The sequence below is a fragment of the Prinia subflava genome, chromosome 10 (assembly GCF_021018805.1).
Source record: "Prinia subflava isolate CZ2003 ecotype Zambia chromosome 10, Cam_Psub_1.2, whole genome shotgun sequence".
NCBI classification, from domain to species: Eukaryota; Metazoa; Chordata; class Aves; order Passeriformes; family Cisticolidae; genus Prinia; species Prinia subflava.
In genome coordinates, this window is record NC_086256.1 from 23,422,958 (window position 1) to 23,448,358 (window position 25,401).

Below are 25,401 nucleotides of genomic sequence, written 5' to 3' on the forward strand. Positions count from 1 at the left end.
CCACGTGACCTGTGCTATATAAAGGACTCGCAGGGGGCACGCTGCCCTTTCCGGTCCCGCGGCGCTGAGGGTAGGGTGCGCCCAGCGCGGCCCCGCCGGTGAGTGCGGGGCGAGTCCGCGCTCGGGGGCGGCGGTACCGCTCCGGGGTACGGCGGTACCGCACCAGAGTACGGCCGAGGTGCCCCGCGGGTGCGGGTCGGTCGCCGATGGGAGGTGGCGAGGGAGGATTGAAGTGGATTGCGCGGCCGGGCCTGGTCCGCGGCCTAGTCCGCCCGGGGCTCTGCCTCATGGCGGCGCTGGGGATGGGTGAGGGGCGTCCTGGAGAGCCGCAGGCGGCTTTGGGAGGGTCGCGGCTCAGGGTAGTGCCTGAGGCGGTGAGTGACGGGCGCTTGGAACCAGCCTGTACGCCTAAGATGTGGTCATGGAATGTGTCGAGCTCACGTCGCCGCTGTAAATACCAGCGATATGTCTCTGGTGTTTGTGGATTTAGATTTTTTTAACTGCACTGAGCCGTATACAGCTTGTTTTTCCAGATAAATGGGAAATGTTGCGCATAAAACAGTAGTGGCGTTTTGCAGGGAGAAAGGATCCCGGCACATGCGGGATATGTAGAAGGGGACTGTGTTCACAGCCCCGAGGCTGCGAGGCTTTAACAAACACTCGGACAGTGCTCTCAGGCACACGTGGTGACTCTTGGCCATGGTCCTGTGCAAGTCCGAGAGTCGGACTGTGTGGGCCTTGCGAGTCCTAACTCGGCACGTTAACAGAGAATTGGCCCCTTCACTTCCACATGCTCTGCACGTGATGAGAACTATGTTGGTAGGGACATCTGAGAGGGTGATGAATGCCAACATATCTGAGCTGGGCATGGAGTACTTCTCATCCCTATCCAGGATGGCTGAGACACCACTGGGCCTTTCTAAGCAGCCAAAGTTCATGCCTGCTTCAAAATACATCATTTTTTGTGGCCTCAATTCTTCAAAGAGCCAAAATTTAGATTGCATCAGGGGAAATCTTAAGACTCAAAGTATTTTGGATGTTGCTTGTTATTTTTCAAAGTAATATTTGTGAATATTACATCCTTTTTGGAAAAAGAAGAACTAATATGCTTTCTTCTTTTCAGTTCAACATGTATCATCTACGCTCTTCCTTGTGGCTTCAGCACAGGTAAGTGTTGCTTGTGAAATACAGAGTGGAAATGAAGAAACGTTGGATTTGTGTACACCAGCTAGACCAGAGTACTGTTATCAGGGTGTTACAGTATCAGCAGTTGTAATTCGGGCATTGCCTGCAGTGTCCTGGGCAGGCCTTGCTTTACTGCTGGGAAAAGTCACCTGGAGAATGTTTATGAACTACTGCTCATGCTGTAACCAGACTGCTAAAGTACCCCCGGGTCCGTCCTTTCTTTCCTTACTGTTTCCTGTAATGAATATTTTGAGGAAAGTGCCTGGAGTATGTTGCAGAGAATGGGTAACTGTGGGGTTGATGTCGAGTAAATCTCAAAGCCTATGATGGTTTCAGTATCAGAGTAGTAGACAGAAGTGATTTCTGAAAACTCCGTGCTGAGGCTTTCTGATGTGATTGCCAGAGATGCTCCCCAGTTTTGCAGACATCTCCAACTCTTATTTATCTCTTCCAGATCTGCTCCCAAATGTGAAGACTTCAAGCTACTTCTTCCCAAGGTAAAACATTATTCTTGAAAATTAAATATAAAATACTGTTTAGTGTTTGTCTAGGCAGCACCTTCTGCTCTGATGATAGTAGAAAATGGCTTAATTCCTTGAGCAGAGTGATCCCTGTGGTGCCACAGTGATGACACTTATTTGCTACTCTTGACCAAGAGAGTGATGAGCATTTATACCACCAAAACAGTTTTCTGAGGCACAGCAACTGAAGATTCCCCATCGATGAATTTACTGCTGAATATACTGTTAACAAGTTTTTTATTTCTAGGATTCAAATCCTGCACTTCAGAGAAATGTAGAAGGAACATGACCTGGTAAGAAAGACTTACTTTATGTAGAGGTTTCTTCCACGTAGATGTTTAAACACTGCAGTAAGGATGGGATGTGTTTTATAATAAATTTCCACTCAGACCAGAAACAATTTATACTTGCTAGTATTGAAACTTAAAGGTTTCCTTTTTTTATTGGGAAAATATTCTTGTCACAGCAGTCACAAGAGGCGCTTGCTTGGTTGTGTGATTCCACAGCAGATACAATGATGATGGCATAGTTCAGCAGAATATCCTATGATGAACACTTCTGTTCTTCGCCCCTATCTGATGTATCTGGCTCTTGTGACCTCCCTGTAGGAGCTGTGGGCTTGCACACAAAGGCTGAAGGGATCTGATTTTGGTTTTTATTGTTGCAGGCACTTGGGAGATTGCACTATGAGCTGTTACAAGGTAAATACTGCATTGCTGGCATCTGAAAAAGGGAGTCCATCTGTGCTGTGTGGAGAGGCTGTTGTGTGATGACTGCATAGTTCAGCAGATACCCTGTGACGATCACAGTTACTGTCTTTTGCCCCTGTCTGATGCAGCCTTCTCTAGCTTAGGCTATTTCAAATAAATCATTTGGGAAGCTGAAGGTCAAACACTTTTTTTTTTTTTCTCCATTAATGTGGTTTAAAAATTTATCTCAGAAAACCACTAAGTGGGTTTAACAGAAAAATTTAGTAAGATGAATAAAAAGACGGGAGAGTAGGATGTGGTTGTGAAGTCAAGCACAGAATACAGCAGAATTAAGTTAATCAGGTGTTAGTGCTCCAGGTTCTAAAAGTCTTTTTTTGCTTTGCCCTGGACAGAGGAGCCCTCATGCCTCTTGTGTGAGAAACTATTCCACCTATTATTGATGTTGTGAAGACAAGACCTTCCTAATTAAAGGTAATTATTAAACCTTTAAGATGGATGCTACTTTTGTCTGTGGTGCATTTGAGAGTTTGCTTTTAGAGATGCTTGCAAATTCATTTTGTTCTTTAAAAGTGAAGGTGAAGAGGTAAAGATTAGTACTGTAGGTGTGCCTTTAGTTTCCTATATTTCACAGAGCATAAAATAATTGTGATGTTAATGATCTAGATTTTTCCTGTTAAAATTAATGGTGAATGCCACATTAGTGTGAATTTAGAGTCCCAAAATGGTTTTCCCTAATATGCACAACTTGGTCACACAAAGCTCACGTCACTGAGCTCTGCAATTGCAAGGTTTGCTCCTTGGTGCAATTTCAGCACACTCTGGAGTTCAGGAGTGAACATGTCTCAGTGTTCAGGAGTGCTGGGAAATGGCTTCACACCCTGCCTTCAGAAAGGATGGAAGTGCTGCAGCCTACTGTAAATGATGTTGAATCAGGTCTCTGATCCCTGTGAGGATAAAACTTGATCAAACTCTGATACAGTACTTTGCTCAAACTGTTCTTAAAGCTATAACTTCCTGCTGAGCCCTGCCTAATAGCAAATTTCTCTTTGCAGGCTTCCAGCTGTTTCTCATTGTGAGGTAAGTATTTGTTTTAACTTCCTAAGTATTAGGATTTTAACATAGGCCTATAAGTTAAGTGTTTAACTACTTGTCAGCTAAGGGAAAAGGGGCATGGGGCCCATTGGCTGTGGCTTGCATCTCAGCCAAAACAGGAGGATGTTTTAAAGGGGAACTGCTGGCTGGAGCCCAGTCTTGCCAGGCTGGTGTGTGCTAAACTCATCACTGAGCTCTTCTATTTGCTCTGATGAAGCTATTCAAGTGTTTGCCCTCCTGCCCATAGCAGCCTAGCCCTAGAGCAGGGCTGCACTGGGGCTGACAATGTGAGCTGCCTGTGTGATGAGATGTGACTGCCCTGACCTCAATCGTGGAGGTCTGTCATTAGCTCTATCTGACTGCAGGCACCTGCCCTGAGTTTCTTCCTCCGGTGCTGGTTTCTGTGCTGTCCTGATGGTTTGCTTTGATGCAGGTGTGATGGAGCTGGGAGGTGATGCACCTGCTGCTGCTGCCAGCAAAGGTAAGTTGTGAACACCTCAGTGACTGGGCAGAGCTATGATACAGGGGATGAGGAAGTTACTAGATTCTGCCCTTACCGTGCAGCATTAAGCTGGGTTCTTTAAGATTTTAGTACCTTTTCCAGGTAGAAAGCCCACAGGTTTGCAAGCAGCCTGCAGGATTCATTCACCCAAGGTGGTGCATATCTAAAACTTAAAATTACCTGCTTTCTGTGACTAAAAAAGTGGCAGCCATTTTAAATGTATAACTGCTATGGACTACTTGAACTCCTACTTAATAGGAAAGCTCTGTGCTACCAGGTTGCCACACATTGTGGGCTGAGCAAATGCAGTACAGTTAGCTGCTATTAAACTTCTTGCTGTTCAAATTTAGTGGATACTCTCAGGAAGTAGCACTGATCGTAAATGCTTTTGTGGTAAATTGTTCATGTCGATGGCTAGATCAGAGGTCTTACAGTGATGTGAATGAAGATGTGGTTGGGAGTAAGGTCTGAAATTCTAAGGTCAGATCCCCCTTTAAAAGACAAACAAGAGATACAACATTAAGCTGCTCTTGGCATGTACTGTTTGTGATGATTTCTGAGCAATGGGAATCTCTCTGAAAGAGGCTGAGGAGAACTCTTGTGCTGAAACAGTACCCACATTCACACTCTGAAGCCACTGCCAAAAGTGTGTTAGTACAATTTCACTTCTTTACAGGGTACAGCTTGCATGGAGTTTAAGAAACAAGATGGATGTATCTGAGGTAAGTATAGAATTCAAGGGGTTTAATAATTCCTGGAATACTGTCCTTGTGCTGAATGCTTAAATAGTGGTGCCTAAAATTAGTCCTATATGATAGCTGATTTGTCTTCCCTTTATTATATCTGGCTGTTCTCTGGGCACTGCTGTAACATGGCACTCTGGAATTCAAATAAAACCTTGTGCTGTGGCTGTCACTTCTCAGCAGTTGTTACTACTAATCTTTATATTGGCTCTGCACAAATTTTGCTCGAGTTCTAGATGATTGCTGTACAAACTTGTTTTCAAAGAATGTAGAACACTCAAAACACTTTCAAAGAAACAAGTCATCTTGAAAACCTATGGGACCTGTATTTTGGATATTTAAGATCATGAAATACAACACTGTTGAGAAAGATGGTATTACAAAGCAAAGTATAGTAGCTTTTTACTTTCCCTGATTCTTCCAATGTTAGTAATTCTGTATTTCCAGTTAAGTTAGGATTTATAAGCTTTGTGTATCCTATTTGGATGTTGTAAGTTAAAGATGCCTGCTAAAACTCAGTTTCCTTTTAGGGAAAATAGTTTGGTAGATAGGAATTCACAGGTTAATAAACACAAAATAAACTTTGCATATAGTGCTGCTGTTATTCTAAAAGTACTTCTCTCTTCCTCAGGGATGGACTGTGTGCTGTCTGCAGCCTCACAGGGTGAGTCCACACAACAGATAAATTGTATTTAAAACCTCTGGAAATATCTGTAGCCACTGATGAAATTGATTCTGCCAAATGAGTCACTGTGATATCACCCTTTCCGTTCCTTTTCTATCTGAGGTTACAAAGCTGTTGTGGAGCTTTTAGCAGTTGTGCTGCTGCATATGCTAACTGTGTTTTCTTGATTTTAGGTGAAGAGGCAACTCTGAAACTAGCATATGAAGAATTAAGAAGGTGAGCATAACTGCTGTAATAATGTATTTATTGGAACAAGTGATGAAAACCTTAGCTTGAACTCTCTCACTGAACAGAGATGAAATTCTAAGGTCTGAGATGTTCCCATCAAGTGTGTTGTGCTGGTTTGGTACCTTATAACAGTTCTTATGTCTGTCTTCCTAGGGGGAAGATTGCTGATAAATGGGTTACACTTGCATGAACAGCTGTAAAAAAGCCCGTGTGGTTTTACCTCACTGGTAATATTTGCCTGATGCTGATTGGAGCCAATAAAATCTGCAAACTCTACCTGGTCTTGTGACATCCTTTCTGGCTGGAACAACGATGTAAAACACCTCCAGGCTGCTATACTAAGATTTAAAAGGCTTAATTTAGAGCAGGGACTCTCTTAATTTAAACTAGATTAGATGCTAGTCCTGCAGACCTCTTTAAAGAGGTGTCAAATACTGCTGGTGTGCAGGCTGCAGGTGACCGTATTTAGACATACAAATATAAATAACTTCAAGAGTATTTCAAGTGAGAGCTAAACTTAGTACTTGTATATTTGCTACTAAAATAATAGTGCATCAGTAATTCTGGTAATATGTGTTAAGGTGCAGATCAGAAAAAGTGTACAGCTTGGATTTAGTAACCCTTTTCCAAGGGTTCTGGATTTAAACAACACAATATTTGGCTTTTGGGAGGGGAAATAGTTCAGTTGGAGAGGTGGGAGATAATACTAATTAACAGTTACTGATTAAATTACTAAGCCCTGCTAAGATGTTTCTGCTTTCTAGTGTTCCTTAATGGAAGCTTGCTTCCCTAAATGAAATCATTTCAATTCCTCCCTGCTCTCAGGGGTGGTGTCAATATGAGGAAAGTCAGTTATGAAAGTCAGTTATGAAGAACTCCCTTTGCATAACACTTCAACATTAGTGCTGTAGTACTTGTAATGAGAAGTAAAGCTACATAACTAAACTTCAGCAGGATTACTTTCAGATTTTTAGTGTGGCTTAGAACTTTTCAATAAAAAGAGTACAACTTAAGTTTCCCTCCCACTCCACCCAGTATGATCTTGAATTATATTTGGAAATGTTTCTAGCCAGAGTAGTACTTCATCCTGGAGAAAGAGTTAAACATTGTGTCCACATGCAAATTAAATCTCTGCACTAAAACAAAAGCCAGTAATAAGGTCTGTTTTCATCCAGAGCTGATTAGTAGCCTCTCAATATTCCCCCATCATGTTACTTTTTAAAATACCACACTTCATTATGCCTGTTGAAGAGCTTGAAGGGACTGTCATAGCCTGCAGTGTAATAGAAGTCTTCATGGAATGCTTGGCCTCTGTTTCTTAAGGTTCTGGCCAAGGCATCAGCTTCCTCAGCATATTTCTCTGGGGAGGCAAATCCACCGAAGGACCTGGTAAAAGTGAGAGGGAGATGGTTTGGTTCAAGCCCCTGGCTTTATTTTCACAGACAGCAACTTCAGACCTGCAAAGCAAGTTAGTGATGCAGTTTGTAGTTGGTAGACCACCCATGCAGAGCTAGCAGTCATACAACATGGGGCTACTGATGCTGTTTTCAAAGGTTAGATTTAAAATAACCAAATGCACAAGTAACAACTGCCCTGTGTGTGTTAGGGGAAGTTCAGGACTACAAATAAAAAAGTGCTGCGGGAATGGTTTAGATGTTCTGTAGAACAAACTTCAGAAGATGATTTTGGAGGCTGCATCTATGAAAATGCAATTTTCAAGTGTCAGCTAGAAAAATCTGTTTCATAACTTGGTCACTTGACTGGGGAGACACCCAAGCATAAGATTTCCTAATAGCTGGATTTTAGCAACTACAGCTCTGAACAGCAGGGTGTGTCCACCCTTAAAAAAAATCTCTTCAGAAGATGATTTTGGAGGCTGCATCTATGAATATTCAAGTGTCAGCTAGAAAAATTGTTTTATAACTTGGTCACTTGACTTCGTGGTAAGACACCCACACATAAGATTTCCTAATAGTTGGATTTTAGCAGCCAAAACTGAACAGCAGCAGGGTGTGTCTGCCCTTAATCATCTCTCAAAGTGTAGCCCACACTTCTGTGAGTGCAGCTGCTGGCCTGCATTCATCTGTGCTGGTTCTGCTTACCTGACAAAGAGAGCTGCTGCCTTCCGTTCCTCAATGAACACGTTGGAGTCAGTGGGCTGCGCGGGGCAGTCCTGGTGTTCAAATGGCACAAAGAAAGAGATCTTGAAGTCTGTGCAGCCTGATTTCACCAGGCAGGTCACTGGCGCAGTCATATCAATCTTCATTTCTAGAGGAAAGGAAAACCACGTGTCTAAACTGCATCTCCCAGCTCCTCTATTCATTATTATTGTGTTCATTAGCTGCTTGTAATTTTCCCATTCAGAACCAGCGTGTCCTACCTTTATCATTCTTTCCCTGGATGTAGTGGAAGAGTTTCAAGAAGCCCTGGCGCATTGCTTCCTTCTGGGTTTCCCCCCTAACCACTGTGCTGACCCACTTTGCTGTCTCATACTGACGCAGTTCATAGTCCTTTGCCTGGAAGGAAGCAAGAGTCACGGTAACCATGAGCTGGGTGTTGACAGGAATTAGTAGCTAATTCTTCCAAATCAGCGTACAAGTATTGCTGCAATTACCATTGACTCTGTTGGTCTCCAGCGAGGGGACTGCAGGTCCAGGGACAGAAATGTTTGCTTGAAGGACTTGATCATCTTGTCAGAGCTGGAAGGCAGACACAGTTCATTGGCATCTCTTAAATGAGTATGGCACTAGAGATTCTCAGTTGTCACTGAACTGGTGGAAGGCCTTAAAAAAGGCTGAAAGCCATTTAGCCCTGCAGGAACAGCACCAGGACCAAGAAACTACCTCTGCTGGGAGGAGGAAGTGTTCTTTCAGGATATGCTACCCTGGCTTCTCCATAACAAAAAGGTATTTCCTGACAGCAAAGGGAGATTCTGCAAGTGGGAGTCCTGTGGAAAGCAGTAAGTCAAAATGACTTCAGTCTCTTTGCTCCTGGATGAAAAAGCAGTCGTGGTGTGGTGATCTGGTGTTGACAGTGCCCCTAACTTTATTTGGCCTCTCATGATAGCTGATTACTTTCTTGAAGGCCCTTAGCCCCAGAGTCCTGTGGATAAATAATGTTTTTTGCATTTCTGAATGAATAACTCTTCCATAACCTTCACATGGGAGGAAAAAAGGTGAAAACTTAAAAAACACTGTCCCAAACAAAAAAGTGAAAATACTCAAAATCACTGTTGAAATAATCAGATCTGGTTAAAAGCTGAGATTTTAGTGGTCTCCATATATGACTTCTGCTGTTAATCAGGCAGACTGGAGTGCATGACCTACGTTCTGACAGTCCATGCTGCAAAGAGCAAATAATTCAGTGATTACCTGGATTCTTAGGTCATAAATGTTGTCTTAGACTGTAACTTAAGTACCTGTTTCTTGGGTAACAATGTGAGTTTTGTAAACCAACTGCTTACTAGGTAGCCTTCACAGCTCCAGGTTTTGTAACTTCCTGGCTGGTACTGTCAGTGACTGCATGCTAGAAATATTTTTTAGTTACATAAAATAGTACTTTGGGATGGGAGAGACAAACAGAAGAGTCCCTCAGACACAGTTGAATTCTTTTAGATGTACAGGAAAGCTGAACTTTGAAATGTCCATCTGTTCATATAAATACGGCTATAGGGAAGGTTAGGGGTTTTTTCTGCAGCTGTTAACACATGGGCCAAAGGGACAGGCAGCAGGTTACACTGCTGGCACAAGTGCAGCCAGATCATGCCACTCCACAAGCTACTGGTGCTATTAAGGAAGTGGAGAAAGTAGATGTACTCACAGTTTCAGCTGTCCCTGTCCTTCTGGCTGTTGCAGTGTGTCCCGTGGAGGCTGCACATCCTCATAAGATGCCGGATGTCAGTGTTTATTTGAGTTTGGGAAGCTCCTCCCATGCCTCAACCCTACTGGAGGGAGCTACAGTTATGAAAACCAGAAGGCTGGAGCCTTGTCCTGCTCGGGTCTCATTGGAGAGCCCACATGCAAATGTCAAAAGCCCAACCTACTACCCACGAGGCAACACTGAGCCTAGTGTGTGATCTGGCTCCAGAAACTGTTTTGCACCCTTGTGTAACTTCCCGTGTTTGCCATGGCTGTGTGGCCACTTGTGACAGGGTCAGTGGCAGGTTTTGTGCTTTGGGAGAAAGGATTGCACATAAATAACGTGGCTCTCCCCCCACCCCACTTGGATTACGGGAGAGTGGTGCTATGCAGAATGCCAGCTTTTCCTTTTTGCCACAGGGGGAAAGGGTAGGTAGAAATCTGGCTGCACACTCTGCTGAGGCCATCCTCACGAGATTTTTGCTGGCATGTTATGAAAGAGTGACAGTGTTCTCTGATGGCTGGCTGTTCTGAGCGGTATTTGAGGTTAATGAGCCCTCTTAGCCCTTGGATATCTGCACAAAGGGGTTATACAAAGCTATTGTGAAATCCTGTCCTGCTTATAATACACACAGCAGAGCTGGGCTCTTCATTTAGCCAGCTGCAGCTCCAGACATAGTTTGGTACCAGCACAATAGGGCAGATTAAACTCCACAGTTTGTATTCTGAGAACACCTCCCAGTTTGTCATGGTTTGTGCAAATTCCTTGCAGCCAAATTCAGCTGAGCTCTCGGGGACATTTGACATCCATTAGCTGGGAATGACTTTTAACAGGAAGCCCACTTTGCTTGCAGGGAACTTCATCAGGATGCTGTGTGATACACTCCTGTTCTGAAAAGGGAAGTAAAACCATATCAAATAGCAATTGTGAATTTATCTCTAAAGCCACAAATCTGTCCAGAGCCACAGAAGAGGGTGGTGTACAGTCATTTGCTGTTGGAGTTTATTCGAACAGGCTGAGGCATGAAATGTATAACCAGTTCTCTACAAGCTTTGTGCTTTTTATTTTACAGAGGAAAGTATTTCTCCCTTTTACCTCTGCTCTGATTGGGTCAAACAGGAACAGCAGGAGGGTGTTTAGAGGGGCAGAAGCTGCTTGGTCTTTGCTAGGAGCTGCAGACATGCAAAGGCATGGGCTGCTGTAAGGTGAGCTGTCAGCTTACCCTGTCACCCCAGGGCTGGAAGTGTTTGTGAACACCTCAGAGTAGAGAAGGCCATATGAAAAACAACATCCAGCAACAATAGTTTGGAAATTCTCCACAAATTTACCCCAATGATGAGCACTGGGAAATATTACCTTGGAAGGGGGCAATAACTCTGTAGATAAAGGCAAGCCCCCAGTGGATTTTCACTGGTTTCTGAAGCAGAGAGGCCTAGAACAAACCCCCAGTGAGTTTGTATGTGTCCAGCTGATGTCCCTGACAAAGAATTGACTGTTCCTGGTGGAGCACCCCCAGGCTGGAGAACAATCCTCAGTGTTTTCCCAAGAGCTTGTTTTCTAGCACTCTTGTTTTTACACATAAACATTGAGAGAACATGTCAACAGCTGCATGAGACAGTAGGGCAGGCATGGGGACATGTATTCGGTTTATATACATTCCAAAACTTAGAGAAGGGATGGAATTATGGTACAAACTGACACACAGTCTCACTAGTACCTCCAAATAGAGGGAAATCCTCTATAAAACTACACAGCAGCCATTAAGTCTCAAAGGCTCTGTGACTTTTGACTTCTGTGTAATGTCATAAATATGTGTTTGGGACTTGGCTGGCATTTTCTAGAACGGCTAACAAAGCAACATTTTTCTGTTCCCTTGCCTTAAGGAGCAGAGATGAGGGCACAAGCAGATAAACACATGTGGTTTGTACCTTAATTTTACTGTCTTCATCTGTGCAGGAACACTGTAATGAACTGGTACTTAAATAATAACTTTGATTGGGTAAGGACAAGCCTGTGATATAATCACTTGTGATTTCCACTTTTCCTCTCTGTAACAAGACCTTAAGCAATATTCTCCGCAGCAAAACTGCTTCCATCTGCTCTGTGGCAGCATTACAATCGCTGCTGTCACATTGGTGCAGTTGTGTTGTATAAGTTACCTTTATCCCTAGAGGCAAGCACAGACTGTTTGCACAAGCAGGAATCTTTTCCACTGACCTAATTGTGCCAGGACTGGAGGAACCCAGGAAAGAACGTGTGTTGTTTCAGTGTGGTTAATGATAACTTTGAGTCGTGTTCTTGTAGCTGACAAGTGTGTAGTGTAATATGAAGAATGGGGGTGTGAGAGACAGACAGGGACGTGTGGCCACTCACATGTTTTATCAAGTGGTCTCAACCCCAAGCTCCAGGCAGAGAATCTTTGTCAATGATTTTAATTTAGAAGAACTGAGTCTCTTAACATATAAATGGCCTTTACTTTTGTAAACATATGCTCATCTGATGGTGCAGAATCCTCACTTCACAGCAAAGGAGTTGAACATGTGATGTTGCTGTAGTTACTGTCGAGGGCAGCAGAAGTGTCCTTACATATTGTTAGATGAACTGTGGTTTACTGCAAATTCATCTCCCAAAAGAAGCCTTTTATCTCTTTGCGCTAAAGAAAATCTCCACTTTATATCATATTCTCACTCCCACCATGGAAGATGAAGAAGCAGAAACACACCATCTTCTAAAGAAGTTGAATGTACTATAGTGCTGTTCCAAGGAGGTTCCTTATTATCCTTAGAAATCGTGGAAAGGAAATCTATGCAGAACTGCAATGAGCTGGTATTTAGACCTTGTGCTCTGACCCACACATTTTATATCAGCGGGGGAATTTGTTACCATTGGGTCCACCTTCAGCCAAAAATCATCTGCTTTCTGGAAATGTGTATGTGGATTTTGTCCATGTTTTTTGCCTGATTCCAGCTAGTTTGTTACAAGTGACATGTGAAACTACTGCATCTTCCTGCTTACTCAGTGACAGTGTTACCTAAATCTTGCTGCATGAGTCATTCTGTGCTCACTTCATCAAAGAATGCACGGAACTGGCAGCTCTTGACCAAATAAAAGGCTTCCTACACCCCAACACCACTGCAGAGCACTCCTGACTTGGTATTTTCCAAGATTTCTCTGCTGAAGCTCACATTTTGAAACCATTCCAGATTTGGGGAGTTAATCCTAAATTGCTTCCAGCTGCCATGAAAAACATTCCAAAACCTTCCTGTCTTCTGTGCATGGAGCCCAGAGAGAAGCTATCTCAGCTTTGTATACTGCTTTATTCACTGGTTTATTCCTACAATTAGGCTTATTTTTAATTTGGATCTGTTCTGGGATCTAGCTAGAAACTTAACTCTACAAACAGTTGTCTCAGCAAACTTTAGCCAGTGAAAGAAGTTACCCCAGTCCTCTCTGAGTGCTGAGAGGAATTTAATTCATCTTCCCCTACAAATTCATCCACATTCTGTTACAAGAACATGAAAAAAGAATTTTTTTCAAGACGGGAATGTCTCATTAAGGGAAAGAGGTAATAGTGCTTGCTAGAAAAAAAAGTTGTGACACATTTATTGCATTGGTGGTTTTTTTTAAAAAAATGTGGTTTAGGAGAGACTTAAGCTTAAACTTAAGGTGTGACAGAACACACCTTATTTGCAAACATAGCTCTGAAGAGGCAACAGCACTCTGGGCAGAAACACAGTGCATTTTCTTTCTTTGATCCTCCTTCCCAGAGTTTTAAAGTGATCTTTTCCTTCTCTTTTTCTTTACCTGCTTTGGCCTCCTTCCCTCCCTCTCTCTCATCCCCAGCCTACTCCAGCCTGCATGCTGCAGGGAGTGAGACCACCTGGCAGCTCCTCTGCCAAGGGCCTGGGTTAAACCCCTGACTCTGCTCAAGGGTTGTTCTGAAATGGTGGGAACAGCCCCACATGTCTGAAAAACACCCTGCTGTGCAGAAACTGCCCTAGAGAGCTCAGGATTTCCCTGTGTAGTCCCAAGAACCTGAGAACATGTCCAGACATGATGGAAACAGGCTCAGAGAGTAGGCATTAATACATTAAAGATATATTTTCCTTAACATAATAATTTTCATTTCCAAAAAGGCATGAAGAGGTAACTGCAACGGAGGGTTTATCTCCTGAGTTTCCTCCTCATCTTACTGGCATGAGTGTGGATCATATCAGTGCTCTCCCATCTTCTAACAGAGGGGATGTTGGTAGTGGCTGTGGGGTTTTGGTGGCCACTTCTGTTCTTTAAATGATGTGAGCAAGGCCTTCGGAGATGGATTCTTCAAGAACCTGGTCTCTCTCCCTGTGCATTCCCAGAGTGAGCCGGTGCTACGCTCTGCAGCAGGTGGCACTGTTGGCTGTGTTCAGAGGTGAGCTTTGCTTGAAGAGTAACATCCCTCACACTCTCTTGGTTGCCAGTGGTCACTTGGGCTCCAGTGCACCCTGGTAGTTCTTTCTATTTCCAGAAATATAAATTAGATTAGACTCTTGTTGACTGCGAATGGGAAAGCATCTTAACACCTAAAAAACTAACAGCTTGGCATGTTAAAACATCTTTTATGCAGCTGATACAGCAGCCTGAATCAGACAATCACAGAATGGTTTGTGTTGAAAGGAACTTAAAGAGTTTATTAGTTCCAACTCCCTGTCAGGGAATGTCTGTGTGAGACAGTTAAGAAAATGCTAAGTTAGGAAAATCCTCCAGGTTGTGCTTAACTCTATAACAGTTAAACTGGCAAGTTTTCAGGTAGAATCAACTTCAAGCTTAATAGTTTAAAATGGAAATTTAATATCCGAGAGGTCAGTATTTATTTGGGTTTTTGCACGTTTAGATTTAGAGCAGAATAAATGTAGGTAGGTAGATACATACATACATAATGACATCATATCAACTCCCCAGGTGATGTACTCCTGAATACTAGCCAGCCATGATGGTATTTAAGAATTTAACTCAGCTCCTCCAGGGAGCTTTAACATTCCCCTGAAGAGCTCAAAACAGCTCTAAAATCCTTTTATGCAAATCAATCAGTGACTCCTACAGAGTTCTAAGTAGCTCTAAACCTCTCCAGGCTACTGCAAAGCTTCTCTACTGTGCTGTCAACACCATGATGTAGCACTAAAACTGCATCTAAATACTCAGGAAATCTTGTGGACTTCCTCTAAATGGCTCTATAGAGCACTGAATTGTCTGTGGACTTCCAGAAGCACACTGGTGCTTTGGGGAGGTGGAAGAGGTTGCAAGAGCTGCAACTGTTGAGCCTGGAGAATGGGAATGGAAGAGTGCAGAGAAATGGGATTTCTGGAAGAACAAGATGAGCCTCTAAGGAAAGGGAAATATACATGCTTTGTAAGGAGCTGTTAGTAAGGCCAAAACCCAGAGAGTGATCTCTGCATGCAAACAGCCCACAGTGAGCATATTTTGGAGTGGAGGAGGAATACCACAGCCTCAAACTCCTGAGGTTATTGTGTGAATACATGAAAAATGTGCTCAAGCATCACACAGTGGGGGATTGTTCTCTCTGCATGCACTGGGTACTCCCAAAACACACTCTAATGGAAGATCTGAAAGTGCACATTGAAGAAATTTTTAAAAATTATTTTTGGAAGTTTATTGCTATGAATCTGTTCAGGGCAGTACCTTGTCTGATGGGATGCTGGTAGTCCACCAGTCGGATCAGGGAGCAGATTGAATTCTGGCCCAGCTGCGGCTCTGGTGGGATGGGGAGGATTGTGCTGTGCATGACTGCCACAATGGACATGGTACACATCTGGTAAAGCCACTCCTTGGGCTGCATGCCAGGAGCAGAAAGAGTGAGCTCCATTTGCCTTTCTCACACAGGGACATGGATTTGTCTGTGTGTCCCAGAACAGGGACACTGCTCTGTTATTGGGAGTGCATCCAGCACCTCAGCAGGGCTCAGAGGATATTAGGTGAGATGTTTGGAAGAGGTTTCTCCGTGTGAGGATTGGCAGGTCCTGGCACAAGCTCCTCATCCCTGGAAGTGTCCAAGACCAGGGCTTGGAGAACCTGGGATAGTGGGAAGTGTCCCTGCTCATGGCAGGAGGTGGCACTGGGTGACCTTTCAAGGTCCCTTCCAACCCAAATCATTCCAAAAATTTTTTTTTGTCTCCATCCTGTTATTTACGAATATTTAAAGGTTCATTTATTTATTTTTATCTTGAAGTTTGCACACAATGATGGATAACCCAAAGCAGCTTTATCTCTCTCACAAAGCACGGGCAGTAGGAGCCTGTGGGGGCCACGGCTGTGCTGAGGGGCCACGGGGGGCTGCGGGGCAGGCAGGGGATGGGCTGGGCAAGGGCACGCTGGGTGCAGATGGGCTGGGCTGGCCAAGGGGAGGCTGGGGATGGGCTGGGCAAGGGCAGGCTGGGTGCAGATGGGCTGGGCTGGGCTGGGCTGGGCTGGCCTGGGCTGGGCTGGGCTGGACTGGACTGGCTGGGCTGGGCTGGACTGAACTGGCTGGACTGGACTGGACTGGACTGGACTGGACTGGACTGGACTGGACTGGACTGGACTGGACTGGACTGGACTGGGCTGGCTGGGCTGGACTGGGCTGGACTGGACTGGCTGGGCTGGGCTGGACTGAACTGGCTGGACTGGACTGGACTGGACTGGACTGGACTGGACTGGCTGGGCTGGACTGGACTGGACTGGACTGGACTGGACTGGGCTGGACTGGACTGGCTGGACTGGACTGGACTGGACTGGACTGGACTGGACTGGCTGGGCTGGACTGGACTGGACTGGACTGGACTGGGCTGGACTGGACTGGACTGGGCTGGGCTGGACTGGACTGGGCTGGGCTGGACTGGGCTGGACTGGGCCGGACTGGGCTGGACTGGACTGGACTGGGCTGGACTGGACTGGACTGGACTGGACCGGGCCGGACTGGGCCGGCTGTGCAGGCATCAGCTGCTGCCGCTGCTCCGCCCCCGCCCCGCCCCGCCCGGCGTTCCCGCAGCGCCGCCGGAGCGGCTGATCGAGGTCAGGGGGAGCCGGGGCGGACCCCCCTCGCCATCCGTTCCCTCGGGAATGGCAGAACCGCCCTCCCTGCACAGCCCGCAGGGATCTTACCCTTTCACAGAAGCGCTTGAACAGAGATAGTAATCCCTTTTATACCTTTTTTTTCCCAAACAGCTCAATGACACCCCGAAAGAAGTTAAAGGGTCTTGTAGCTGCTACCATCACTCCAATGACTCCGGATGGGTAAGCTGTCAAAGTTGCACCGATTACTGCTTCCTTCCACCTCTATTTTCCTTCTTTCTTATTTGAAACTGATCTGCTTGCTTTCTTGCTATTTTAATTTTTTTTTTCTTTTTTAAAATCAGATCTGTGATGGGATTGGGGTAACAGTTAAATTGGTCTCCCTAGGACCAGAGTGAGATTGCCCTGTCTCTGCTTCCTTCTGTAGCCAGCAAGTATCGTGGCTCTGGGTTTGGAGACTTTGGATGAGTCTCATATCTCTTTTTCTGTTGCTTTGTAGGTGCAAATTAACTCATAGTACAGTTACATGTGTAGAGCATTGCAGTGTTTTCACATTTGTTAAGGAAAATTGCAGTCCTAGTTACAAAGAGCTCCCGAGAGCTAGAAAATAATTGTCAGAATCCGAGGGCCTTTTAGACTTCTCACTACCTTAGGTAAGTCATGCATGCAGTCATGTGTGTATGAGTGCATGGAATCAGTCTAAACTTAAAGAAAATACTGCAAGGACAGCACAGTTTTGAAAATAACATCAAACTGAAACTTGAAATTCAGCTTTCTTCAGAGCAGGGTCGGCAAACAGAAGCTGCATTTTGATGTTGCAAGACCGAGTTGTTTGGAGTCAGCAGAGAACCCTGAGCTCTCGTGGGGGATGTGTGAGGATCTGTACATGCCTTTGAGAGAGACTGTGGAGATTTACTAGTACACATCTCCAAAAGTGAACTTTAATTTAAGTGCTGAAAAACATGGCTCCATCCCAGTCATGGAACTCATTCCATTGTAGTCACTGCTTTGATTCTTGCTTTAAAGGATACTTGTTTCTGTTGGTTTCTTTATTCTGACTCAAACTTATTGCAACGTGGTATTTGGAGAGTGACCTGAGCCCTCTGCCTGGACTGCATGGTCCTTGTCAGATACATTCTGGGGAGGCACCTATGGAATTCTGAATGTTGTGTAAAACCTGTCAAGGCATCACTTCCAGACCATAGGTTTGGTCTGTATTTTTGACAAATGAAAACAACAGTGAAATATCATACACTAGTAAACAAAATGTTTGTCTTGCATGGAAGATAACCCAAGAATTCTATTTCCCCTCTTTGCCAGGGATTTCTGCTGCTCTCCTCATCCTTTAATGAGAGAGAGAGGTCAAAGTCACATCCAGCGGATGCTGTTTCACTCTCTGTACCCAGCAGTTACAACCATCCAGCAGTTTAACCATTTGCCAGCACTTCCACAAATAACTTTGTGCTCTCAAGAGGACTCCTGTTTCCCTCCAAAGAGGAAAAGGCTTCAGTGTCTCCTGTTCTCTCATATCTCCCAAAAATGTTCTTTCCTGTGACAAGCCTGCAGCAATTCCCAATAAAAGTTGTAACAGTGGACTACTTGTCAGGAGGAAAAGAAGCTGCAAGACAGAATTCAAGGCTGAGCTGCTACCCTCAGATGTTAAACAGATGCTGAGGGTTTCTTTCCTCCGGGTAATCTGTGTGTGTACAAATGCAAGGCTTCAAAATACATAGGTTTTTTTTTGTTTCTTAATCACTAAGTTTAAAATAACTGTGAGTGGGGACTTAATGATTGCTTTGGTTCCTTTTATTGCAGAAAAATCAACCTCCCAGTGATTCGTCAGTATGTGGATTATCTGGTAAATGAGCAGAATGTCAAGAACGTTTTTGGTAAGTGACAGAAACTGCATTACAGTCCATTTACCTGGATGGGAATCCTGTGATATCTTACCTGATTGCAGCTGTAGTGGGAGGGAGTGTGGATGTGGGATCATCCTGGCCATTTATACTCACCAGTGGTACTTTATATTCACCTTAAGAGGTACTTAAGGCATCTGGATTTGCCCACACCCCATTTCTGTGGGGGATAAAATAAGATGCCTTCATAAGGTGACATTCGTAGAGATGAATGGATAATACTGTGTTGACAGAGAAGACTCATCTGAATGATTCTTCCCAAGTCAAAAATGTTAGTTCTTGTCTTCAGTGAAACCAGTGTGTGCAGGTGAGGCCTGAGGCAGTGTGTTGTGTTTTGTTGTGTTGAAACAGTGAATGGCACAACAGGAGAAGGACTGTCCCTGAGCATCCAGGAGAGGAAGCAGTTGGCAGAAGAATGGGTGTGCCAGGGAAAAGACAAGTAAGTAACTGAGGGGGAATGGGGAATTCCAGATCTTACGTTATAATAATGCCTGATTGCAAAATGAAGTGTGTTGATGCCCTTTTTTTCTTTCGTGTTTTGTTGCTGAGCTTTGTTCCCCAGCTCCTTTATCACAGAAGTAAACATTTGCCACTGCCAGTTAGCTGGTGTCTGTTCCTGCTGCTTACAGAGCCTGCAAGAGTCCTTCCCTTTGGCACAGTGAGAGGTGTGGGGATGAGAAAGGGCTTGGAAAAGAAGGGCTGGCCTCTGTCTTGAGAAGAAATGCAAACACAGAGCATTTCTGAACCTTTTAATGTATTACATTATTTGCTGTGACTGAAGCTGAGGTGTTAAATGCTTAACTGCTTCCCTAAAGGTGCAAAATTAGTAACAGAGGAAAGAATTCAGTCTGGATCTGTGGCTGTGTATCCAATTGCAGCTTCATTCTCCCTTTCTTGTACAAGGCTGTCAGAGCCTTGTACCCCTCACTGCTGCCTTTCCCTTGGATGCTGGGGCAGAAGATGTGCAGAGGAGGAGGTGTTTGGGGGAGCAGGATAATGAGAAACAAACTGGTGTGAAGGATCACAGCATTCAGTTCCATAGCCTTTATATCCATGTCTCCTATGGGTATAAAGGAGAAAAACAGCAATGGGCTTGTTGGACAGGAACACAGAGGAGTCCCTTTGCAGGAGCAGACAAGCAGTCAAAGCTGCTAATGTGAGGTTCTCTGGCAGATTTGCAGAGAAACAGGTTTAGAAAGTAAAGTTATACTCTGATTTCCTTTACTCTTCACAGCCTCCCCTTAAATCCTTGATGTCTTAATTTCAATTTCCTAATAAAATGCTAAGATTCACCCCTCCTGACAGCTTTGCAAGTACAACAGCAAGAAGTCACATGTGATTCACGTTTACAAATGTGTCTTTCTTCCACCACCACTTGTCACTGTCAGCTTTTTCTCCATGTTTGTGTTCATCAGGTCAACACAGGCTCAACTCTTTTTTTTAGGTTCTTGTTCTGTGGCTGCCTGGGCTGAAGCGAGTAATTTTGGCAGCCTGGTATTTCACCGTCACTGAAACCTCCCCAAAATCTTCTGAATTTGTTTTTTTGTGCAGATTGGACCACGTGATCATTCATGTGGGAGCACTGAATCTGCCAGAGTGCCAGGAGCTGGTGTGTATATGATATTTTTCACTCTGTGTGTGATGTAGAAGCAGGTGTACCCTCAGATACTTTCCATTCTGTCTTTTATAGGCAAGACATGCAGCAGCCATAGGTGCTGGTGGCATTGCTGTTATAGCCCCCTTCTTCTTCAAACCCATAAACAAAGGTGAGTGGATGTGATTGCTGAGGCCTTTTGATTGCCCTCCCAACCTTCATCATACATAAAGGATTGATGCCATGTACTTTCTTTGGAAAATATTCTGATTATAATGTTTGCACAACTGTAATGGAAAAGCAAAACCCACAAGAAGCATTTTTTAAGGATGAGAGATAGTAGAATTGTAAGAAATGGGAAGGATGTCTTTTGGGATGTATTTTGTTAACTTTCTGTAAAAAGAAGAATTGCTTTTGGAAAGAATAGACTGTTAACTAGCCTGTGTTCTGAATGGAGAGTTTGGTGTTCATGCTTCATCTGGGCCACACTAGGAAGCAGCTGGTTCCATGCTGACCCTGGCTGGGCACTGACCAAGTGGAGCAACTGCTGATACACAGGTGTGGCTCTTGTTACTGAGGTGAACAGGTTTGGTTCTGTCTAAGGTTACTTCAGAACTTGCAAACTGACTATTTTGTCCTTAAGATGCTGACAATAATGTAAAAGAACCACATGAAGTGGAGGTTTGGAAAAGAAATATTAAAAGTTGTCTGAATGAATTTTGAACGGAAATGTTCACATGAAAGCACCAGAAGAAGCCAGAGTAACTTACCAGAATGGCTGATAGTGACAGCCAGGACACAGTCAGTGGCAATCAGGCTGGAACTCAGAGAGGAATAGCACAAAAGTCAGCAGAAACCTTGGTGAGAGTAGGATGGCAATGAGAAAATTGCCTAAGATCCATGATGCAATGAGCAAGATTCTCAGGAACAATGTCAACCGTAACAGCTCTTTGATTCCTAAAATGGTGCAAAAAAGTTGTCCAAAACCCTGCTCATCATTCCCACCAAGCAATACCCCAGGGAGGAGAACATGAACTCGATCCCTTGTCCTGTGTTGCACACAAGTGATCCTGCTGAGACCTCCTGGCATGCAGGTGTGGCACATGTGAGAGCCTGCCCGAGTTACACCTCTAAGAGAATGAGTGGGAGCTACTGAAACTGCTTTGGTTTAAAAGAAATACTGCCTTTGCCTTTCTTCTTTGCCTGCCTTTGTCTTCCCCTGGTTTATGTCACATTTAATGTTTTATGACATGTCAAGGGTTTTGTATGACTTGCTGTGTGTGGTGCACAAGCTGAGGCCTCTCCACAGCCCCCGTGTTATGGATCTGAACTGTGTCTCCCTCTGGAAAGTCTCCTTCTCTTACGGGATACCTGCTGGTTTCCTTCTAGATGAGCTGGTTGCTTTCTTACAGAAGGTTGCATCTGAAGCCCCTGAGGTGCCGTTTTATTACTATCACATTCCTCCTCTGACAGGTGTGAAGAGTAAGTACAGAGTACAGATCTTTGGTTATTTGCACTGGAAATAAGCTTATGTGGTTTTTCTGAAAGCATGGATTTATATTTAGTCTTAAATGTGTTGTTGCCAGTTCATTCCTAAACTTTTTCTGATCTAGTAGAAGAGTCTTACTCTTTGTTGTCTTACTCATTGTTTCAGAGCTGTATAGTTTACTAGGCTTAGGCAGAAAGTGAACAACTTGTAAAATATGAAGTCTTTCTCTTGGGGACAGGGCAGGGCACTCTCCCAGAACAGGCCTGTGTTCCCTCATATGAGATTGCTGTTCTGCACAGTTCGTGTGGAAGAGTTGCTGGATGGGATAAAAGCTCAGATCCCCACCTTCCAGGGTGTGAAGTTCAGTGACACGGACCTCTTGGACCTGGCACAGTGCATAAACAAGAATGAAACGGGGCAGTTTGAATTTCTTTATGGGGTGGATGAGGTAAGAAGCTTCTCTTAAAGTTTCTTCTAAGGTACTCTCTTGCTTCAGCCTTGGGGAAGAAGTAACCCTGGACACTCAGTGCAAGGCAATTTTGCTGCTCCCTCCCACCACCCCTTTTTTCCCTTGATTTTATTACATGAAGTAAATTTTTTTTACTTGTTTTTTCTCCCTCTACCTCAAACTAGCAACTGTTGGGTGCACTGGCAGTAGGGGCAGATGGAGCAGTTGGAAGGTCAGTATGGCTTGGATTCCTTCCCCTCACACATACACTGTGCTGTTTTACCTCCCACTGTCTGGATAGCGTTTCCCTGACTCTCTCCAGTCACAGCAATGGAGGATTTTGCAGGATTGGGAAGTACAGGACCAGACAGACACATAATCTAGCCCCAGTCCTAGTGATGAGGCAGTCATATAACCCAGTATCTCAGATTATGTTCCTTTGGCTGATCATTGCTGTGGTTTCTAAGCTGACCCAAGGTTTCAATGTACTTTTTATCCTCATGGCAACTTCTGAAGTAGTTAATCACTTCTTTCTGCATTGGGTAAGGAACCAAATCCCAGAGAGGTTTAAATTGTTAGTTCACATGAGCAGTCTGTGAGGTGCTGAGTTTAATTTCTAATTTATCCTCTGCCCCTCATATCAGGCTGATTAGATGAATTATTATGTGATACCTGTGTTCCCGTCTGAGCAATCCATTAAATGAAATGAAAGTGATTGACTTTCCTTATTGCCCAATGATGTCTTTTTATTTTTAGTTTTGCAAAGCAGTTCCATTTGAAAAGAACTGGAAAATCAGGTCTCTTAATTCTTCCATGGAGCTTGGCATACTTCAGATGATTGACAGTAGATTGCACCATACATAAATTCCACGAATTTCTCTCATAATAATGACAATGTCAACAGCAAAAGCCCGTGGTTACTTCTTTTGTTTCAGTGGTTTTAAGTTCCTTCTTTGCATTTACCATTTCTATTTTTGGTTTGTTTTTTTGACAGTACATACAACTATTTGGGCCGACAAACCAATCTGATGTTGCAAGCCTTTGCAAAGCCAGACTTTGCCTTGGCCCAGCAGTATCAGGTACAGCATCTCCCCAGGCCTCACTGGAACCTTCTTTCTCTTTGAGCTTTACTGTGGCTGCTCTCCATGTGGTTCTGTCATCCATACCAAGGCAGCATTATTAAAGAAAAATTCTTTCATCTCCAACTCCCTTTTTGTTATTCATCCCTCCTCACTTTTTTGACCATTTCTCACTACCTTTTAACCAAGTCCTTTTAACCACTTACCTTTCAACTCTAATCTCATCCATGCAAGTGAGCAATGATATAAGATATAAATATAGTAGCTTTAGATGCTTTCTTTTACACCTTCAAATCTGAGGGTGTTAATTACTGTTGGTCTTTTCTAGTTTCTCATTGGGGAATTTCTCAACTTTGTCATCAAACTGGGTAAGTAAACTGGGTAAAAATTGCCTGTTTCCCTCATTATGTCTAAAAGTGCAAACTTTCTGCTTCTCAAACTCTCATGTTGCTGTGCTCTTAGAACTTCCTTCCTGAAAGATTTTGCAGTGAAAAACTGTTGCATCTGCTGTTTCCCAACTTAGTAGCAGTTGGGAGCTCAACAAAGGGAGCTGAACAAGCATCCCTGACAGATTCCACTCTCCCTTCCTTCCTTCTGCTGTGAAATCTCACAGATTTAAAGCTGTGACTCTGTGATTTACCCTTGTTCTTATCCTGATTCTTTCTCAGGGTTGTTTTTTTGTTAGGTTTTTTTTCCTTCCATCTCCAAAAGCTCATTTCCAGCTTTATTTCTACAGTCATTTTTCTGAAATGGTGGTGCCCAAATAGAAGAATACTTCTGACACTTCTCTCTCTTGCCCTGCTGTAATTAAACAGGAATTTTGTTGAAGGCTGTACAAGGCCAAAACATTTTTAAATTGGATGATTTCTAGAAACAAAATCAAGTTTAAATATAAAAAGCAATTAAAACCAACAGAGTGGTGTAAGGAGACCGAAACAGACAGGAAATGTTTACATTAAATGATATCAGAAATTTAATGAAAAGAACTGTTTACTGTGGGTTTGCTGTACTGCAAGCCCTGTATATACAAGCCCTGATGAATCTCCCCAAGCTTTAGAGCCTGGTTGTTTTTCTTGGGTTCAAAGTCAGAGGAATTGCATTATTTTTTAGCCTTAGATGATGGAGAGGCAAACACTAAATATCCAGAGGTACATAAGAAGCTGTGAGCTATGCACAGAGAGCAGCATGTTGCTACTCCCAAGGCTTGGCTCTGTGTGAGCCTGCATTGGGGGATGCTAACACAGGAATAAATGTAGTAAGAAGGTGTAATTTTTACTGCAGTGTCACTCCTGTCTGCAGGCACAGTTGCCTCTTTTCAATTACCCTGTTCTCGCTTCCAAGAAGTGCTTGAAGCCTGGTTGATACTGGATTACACAGAAAATCTGTACTGCTGCTTTTTTGGACACCTGTATTGAGGCTGCTTTAAGGTACCTGATCTGCAAATATCCTGATTCTGCTTTTGTCTGCCCAGGTTTTGGTGTTGCCCAGACTAAAGCTGTAATGACTTTTGTTTCTGGCATTCCCATGGGACCTCCACGGCTTCCGCTTGTTGGTGCCTCCAGTGAGTTCATCATCAAGGCCAAAGCCAAGCTGGACAGCATTGTGTGGCCTCATGGTGACCGATCACAGAGCCATGGAGTCATTAAGGCTGAGAAAAACCTCTAAGATCATCAGGTCCAACCATTAACCTGACTCTCCTGGGTCCACCACTAAGCCACATCCCCAAGTACCACGTGTATGATGCTCACTTCCCTGTCGATCTGGAGGTTCCTTTTCTGGGATTCTCTGCCATATGGCACATCCCCCACATGATGGGCAGGATTTCTGTCTGGGAGCTGGCAATGTGCCCAAGCCCCTTTCTGTCAGGGCTGGCTTTGCTGGAGCATGTGTAGCCTGACATTTTACACTGCTCCCCTGGAGCTCTGCACTTTCCACCACTGACTGGGATTGTTTAATAAAAAATAGCAAGTTTTTCCCAGCTGGAGGAGAAGGCTGATGACTTTTGCCTAGAAAGGAGGAACATGTGTCTTTACTCCCTCTCAGCTGGATGGTGTTTTGTCCTCTCCATGAGGATACTACATTGTGAGTTTAAACAGTATGACACCATCAGGTTGCTCAGGCTGGTATCTGTTCAGAGTCACTGGGTCATTGTCTGTGTATGTAAAATCCTGCTTCTGTCTCATCTCTGTGTTTATACACCTTAATGCAAAATTTTAAAAAAACCCTTTTGTAACAGCAAGCTTTGGATCACTAATAAGCAGGTATTTCTCAATTTCTTTCCCTTAGGACAGAAATAAAGCCCCA

At 44.0% G+C, this 25,401-nt stretch overlaps 2 protein-coding genes, 1 long non-coding RNA gene and 7 other non-coding genes across 10 annotated transcripts; 9 read left to right on the forward strand and 1 right to left on the reverse strand.

Annotated features, from left to right (window-relative positions):
* The first annotated feature begins 33 nt into the window (after positions 1-33).
* On the forward strand, positions 34-5,942 carry LOC134555774 (uncharacterized). The gene is made up of 12 exons (XR_010081487.1): positions 34-98; positions 1,124-1,167; positions 1,640-1,682; positions 1,954-1,999; positions 2,374-2,407; positions 2,809-2,887; positions 3,469-3,493; positions 3,942-3,989; positions 4,687-4,732; positions 5,385-5,417; positions 5,612-5,654; positions 5,820-5,942. It is a non-coding gene; the product is annotated as an uncharacterized LOC134555774 (long non-coding RNA).
* On the forward strand, positions 791-869 carry LOC134555813 (small nucleolar RNA SNORD74). Its single transcript, XR_010081505.1, has one exon. It is a non-coding gene; the product is annotated as a small nucleolar RNA SNORD74 (small nucleolar RNA).
* On the forward strand, positions 1,504-1,570 carry LOC134555819 (small nucleolar RNA SNORD75). Its single transcript, XR_010081511.1, has one exon. It is a non-coding gene; the product is annotated as a small nucleolar RNA SNORD75 (small nucleolar RNA).
* Positions 1,803-1,884, forward strand: LOC134555805 (small nucleolar RNA SNORD24). Its single transcript, XR_010081497.1, has one exon. It is a non-coding gene; the product is annotated as a small nucleolar RNA SNORD24 (small nucleolar RNA).
* On the forward strand, positions 2,213-2,293 carry LOC134555815 (small nucleolar RNA snR60/Z15/Z230/Z193/J17). The gene has a single exon (XR_010081507.1). It is a non-coding gene; the product is annotated as a small nucleolar RNA snR60/Z15/Z230/Z193/J17 (small nucleolar RNA).
* Positions 2,461-2,549, forward strand: LOC134555816 (small nucleolar RNA snR60/Z15/Z230/Z193/J17). Its single transcript, XR_010081508.1, has one exon. It is a non-coding gene; the product is annotated as a small nucleolar RNA snR60/Z15/Z230/Z193/J17 (small nucleolar RNA).
* Positions 4,549-4,624, forward strand: LOC134555806 (small nucleolar RNA SNORD79). Its single transcript, XR_010081498.1, has one exon. It is a non-coding gene; the product is annotated as a small nucleolar RNA SNORD79 (small nucleolar RNA).
* On the reverse strand, positions 5,055-9,615 carry HEBP2 (heme binding protein 2). Its single transcript, XM_063407736.1, has 5 exons — positions 9,486-9,615; positions 8,281-8,365; positions 8,047-8,182; positions 7,769-7,934; positions 5,055-7,052 (listed from the first exon to the last, which is right to left on the reverse strand). The coding sequence occupies exons 2-5, from the start codon at positions 8,353-8,355 to the stop codon at positions 6,878-6,880; spliced, it is 552 nt and encodes a 183-aa protein (XP_063263806.1). The 5' UTR covers positions 8,356-8,365; positions 9,486-9,615; the 3' UTR covers positions 5,055-6,877.
* LOC134555812 (small nucleolar RNA SNORD47) lies at positions 5,469-5,543 on the forward strand. Its single transcript, XR_010081504.1, has one exon. It is a non-coding gene; the product is annotated as a small nucleolar RNA SNORD47 (small nucleolar RNA).
* Positions 9,616-16,388: 6,773 nt separating the features above from the next.
* NPL (N-acetylneuraminate pyruvate lyase) lies at positions 16,389-25,357 on the forward strand. Its single transcript, XM_063407740.1, has 12 exons — positions 16,389-16,571; positions 16,725-16,793; positions 18,387-18,460; positions 18,839-18,926; positions 20,039-20,096; positions 20,178-20,253; positions 21,471-21,563; positions 21,870-22,018; positions 22,204-22,250; positions 23,013-23,097; positions 23,426-23,465; positions 24,569-25,357. The coding sequence occupies exons 2-12, from the start codon at positions 16,729-16,731 to the stop codon at positions 24,760-24,762; spliced, it is 969 nt and encodes a 322-aa protein (XP_063263810.1). The 5' UTR covers positions 16,389-16,571; positions 16,725-16,728; the 3' UTR covers positions 24,763-25,357.
* Positions 25,358-25,401: the final 44 nt, after the last annotated feature.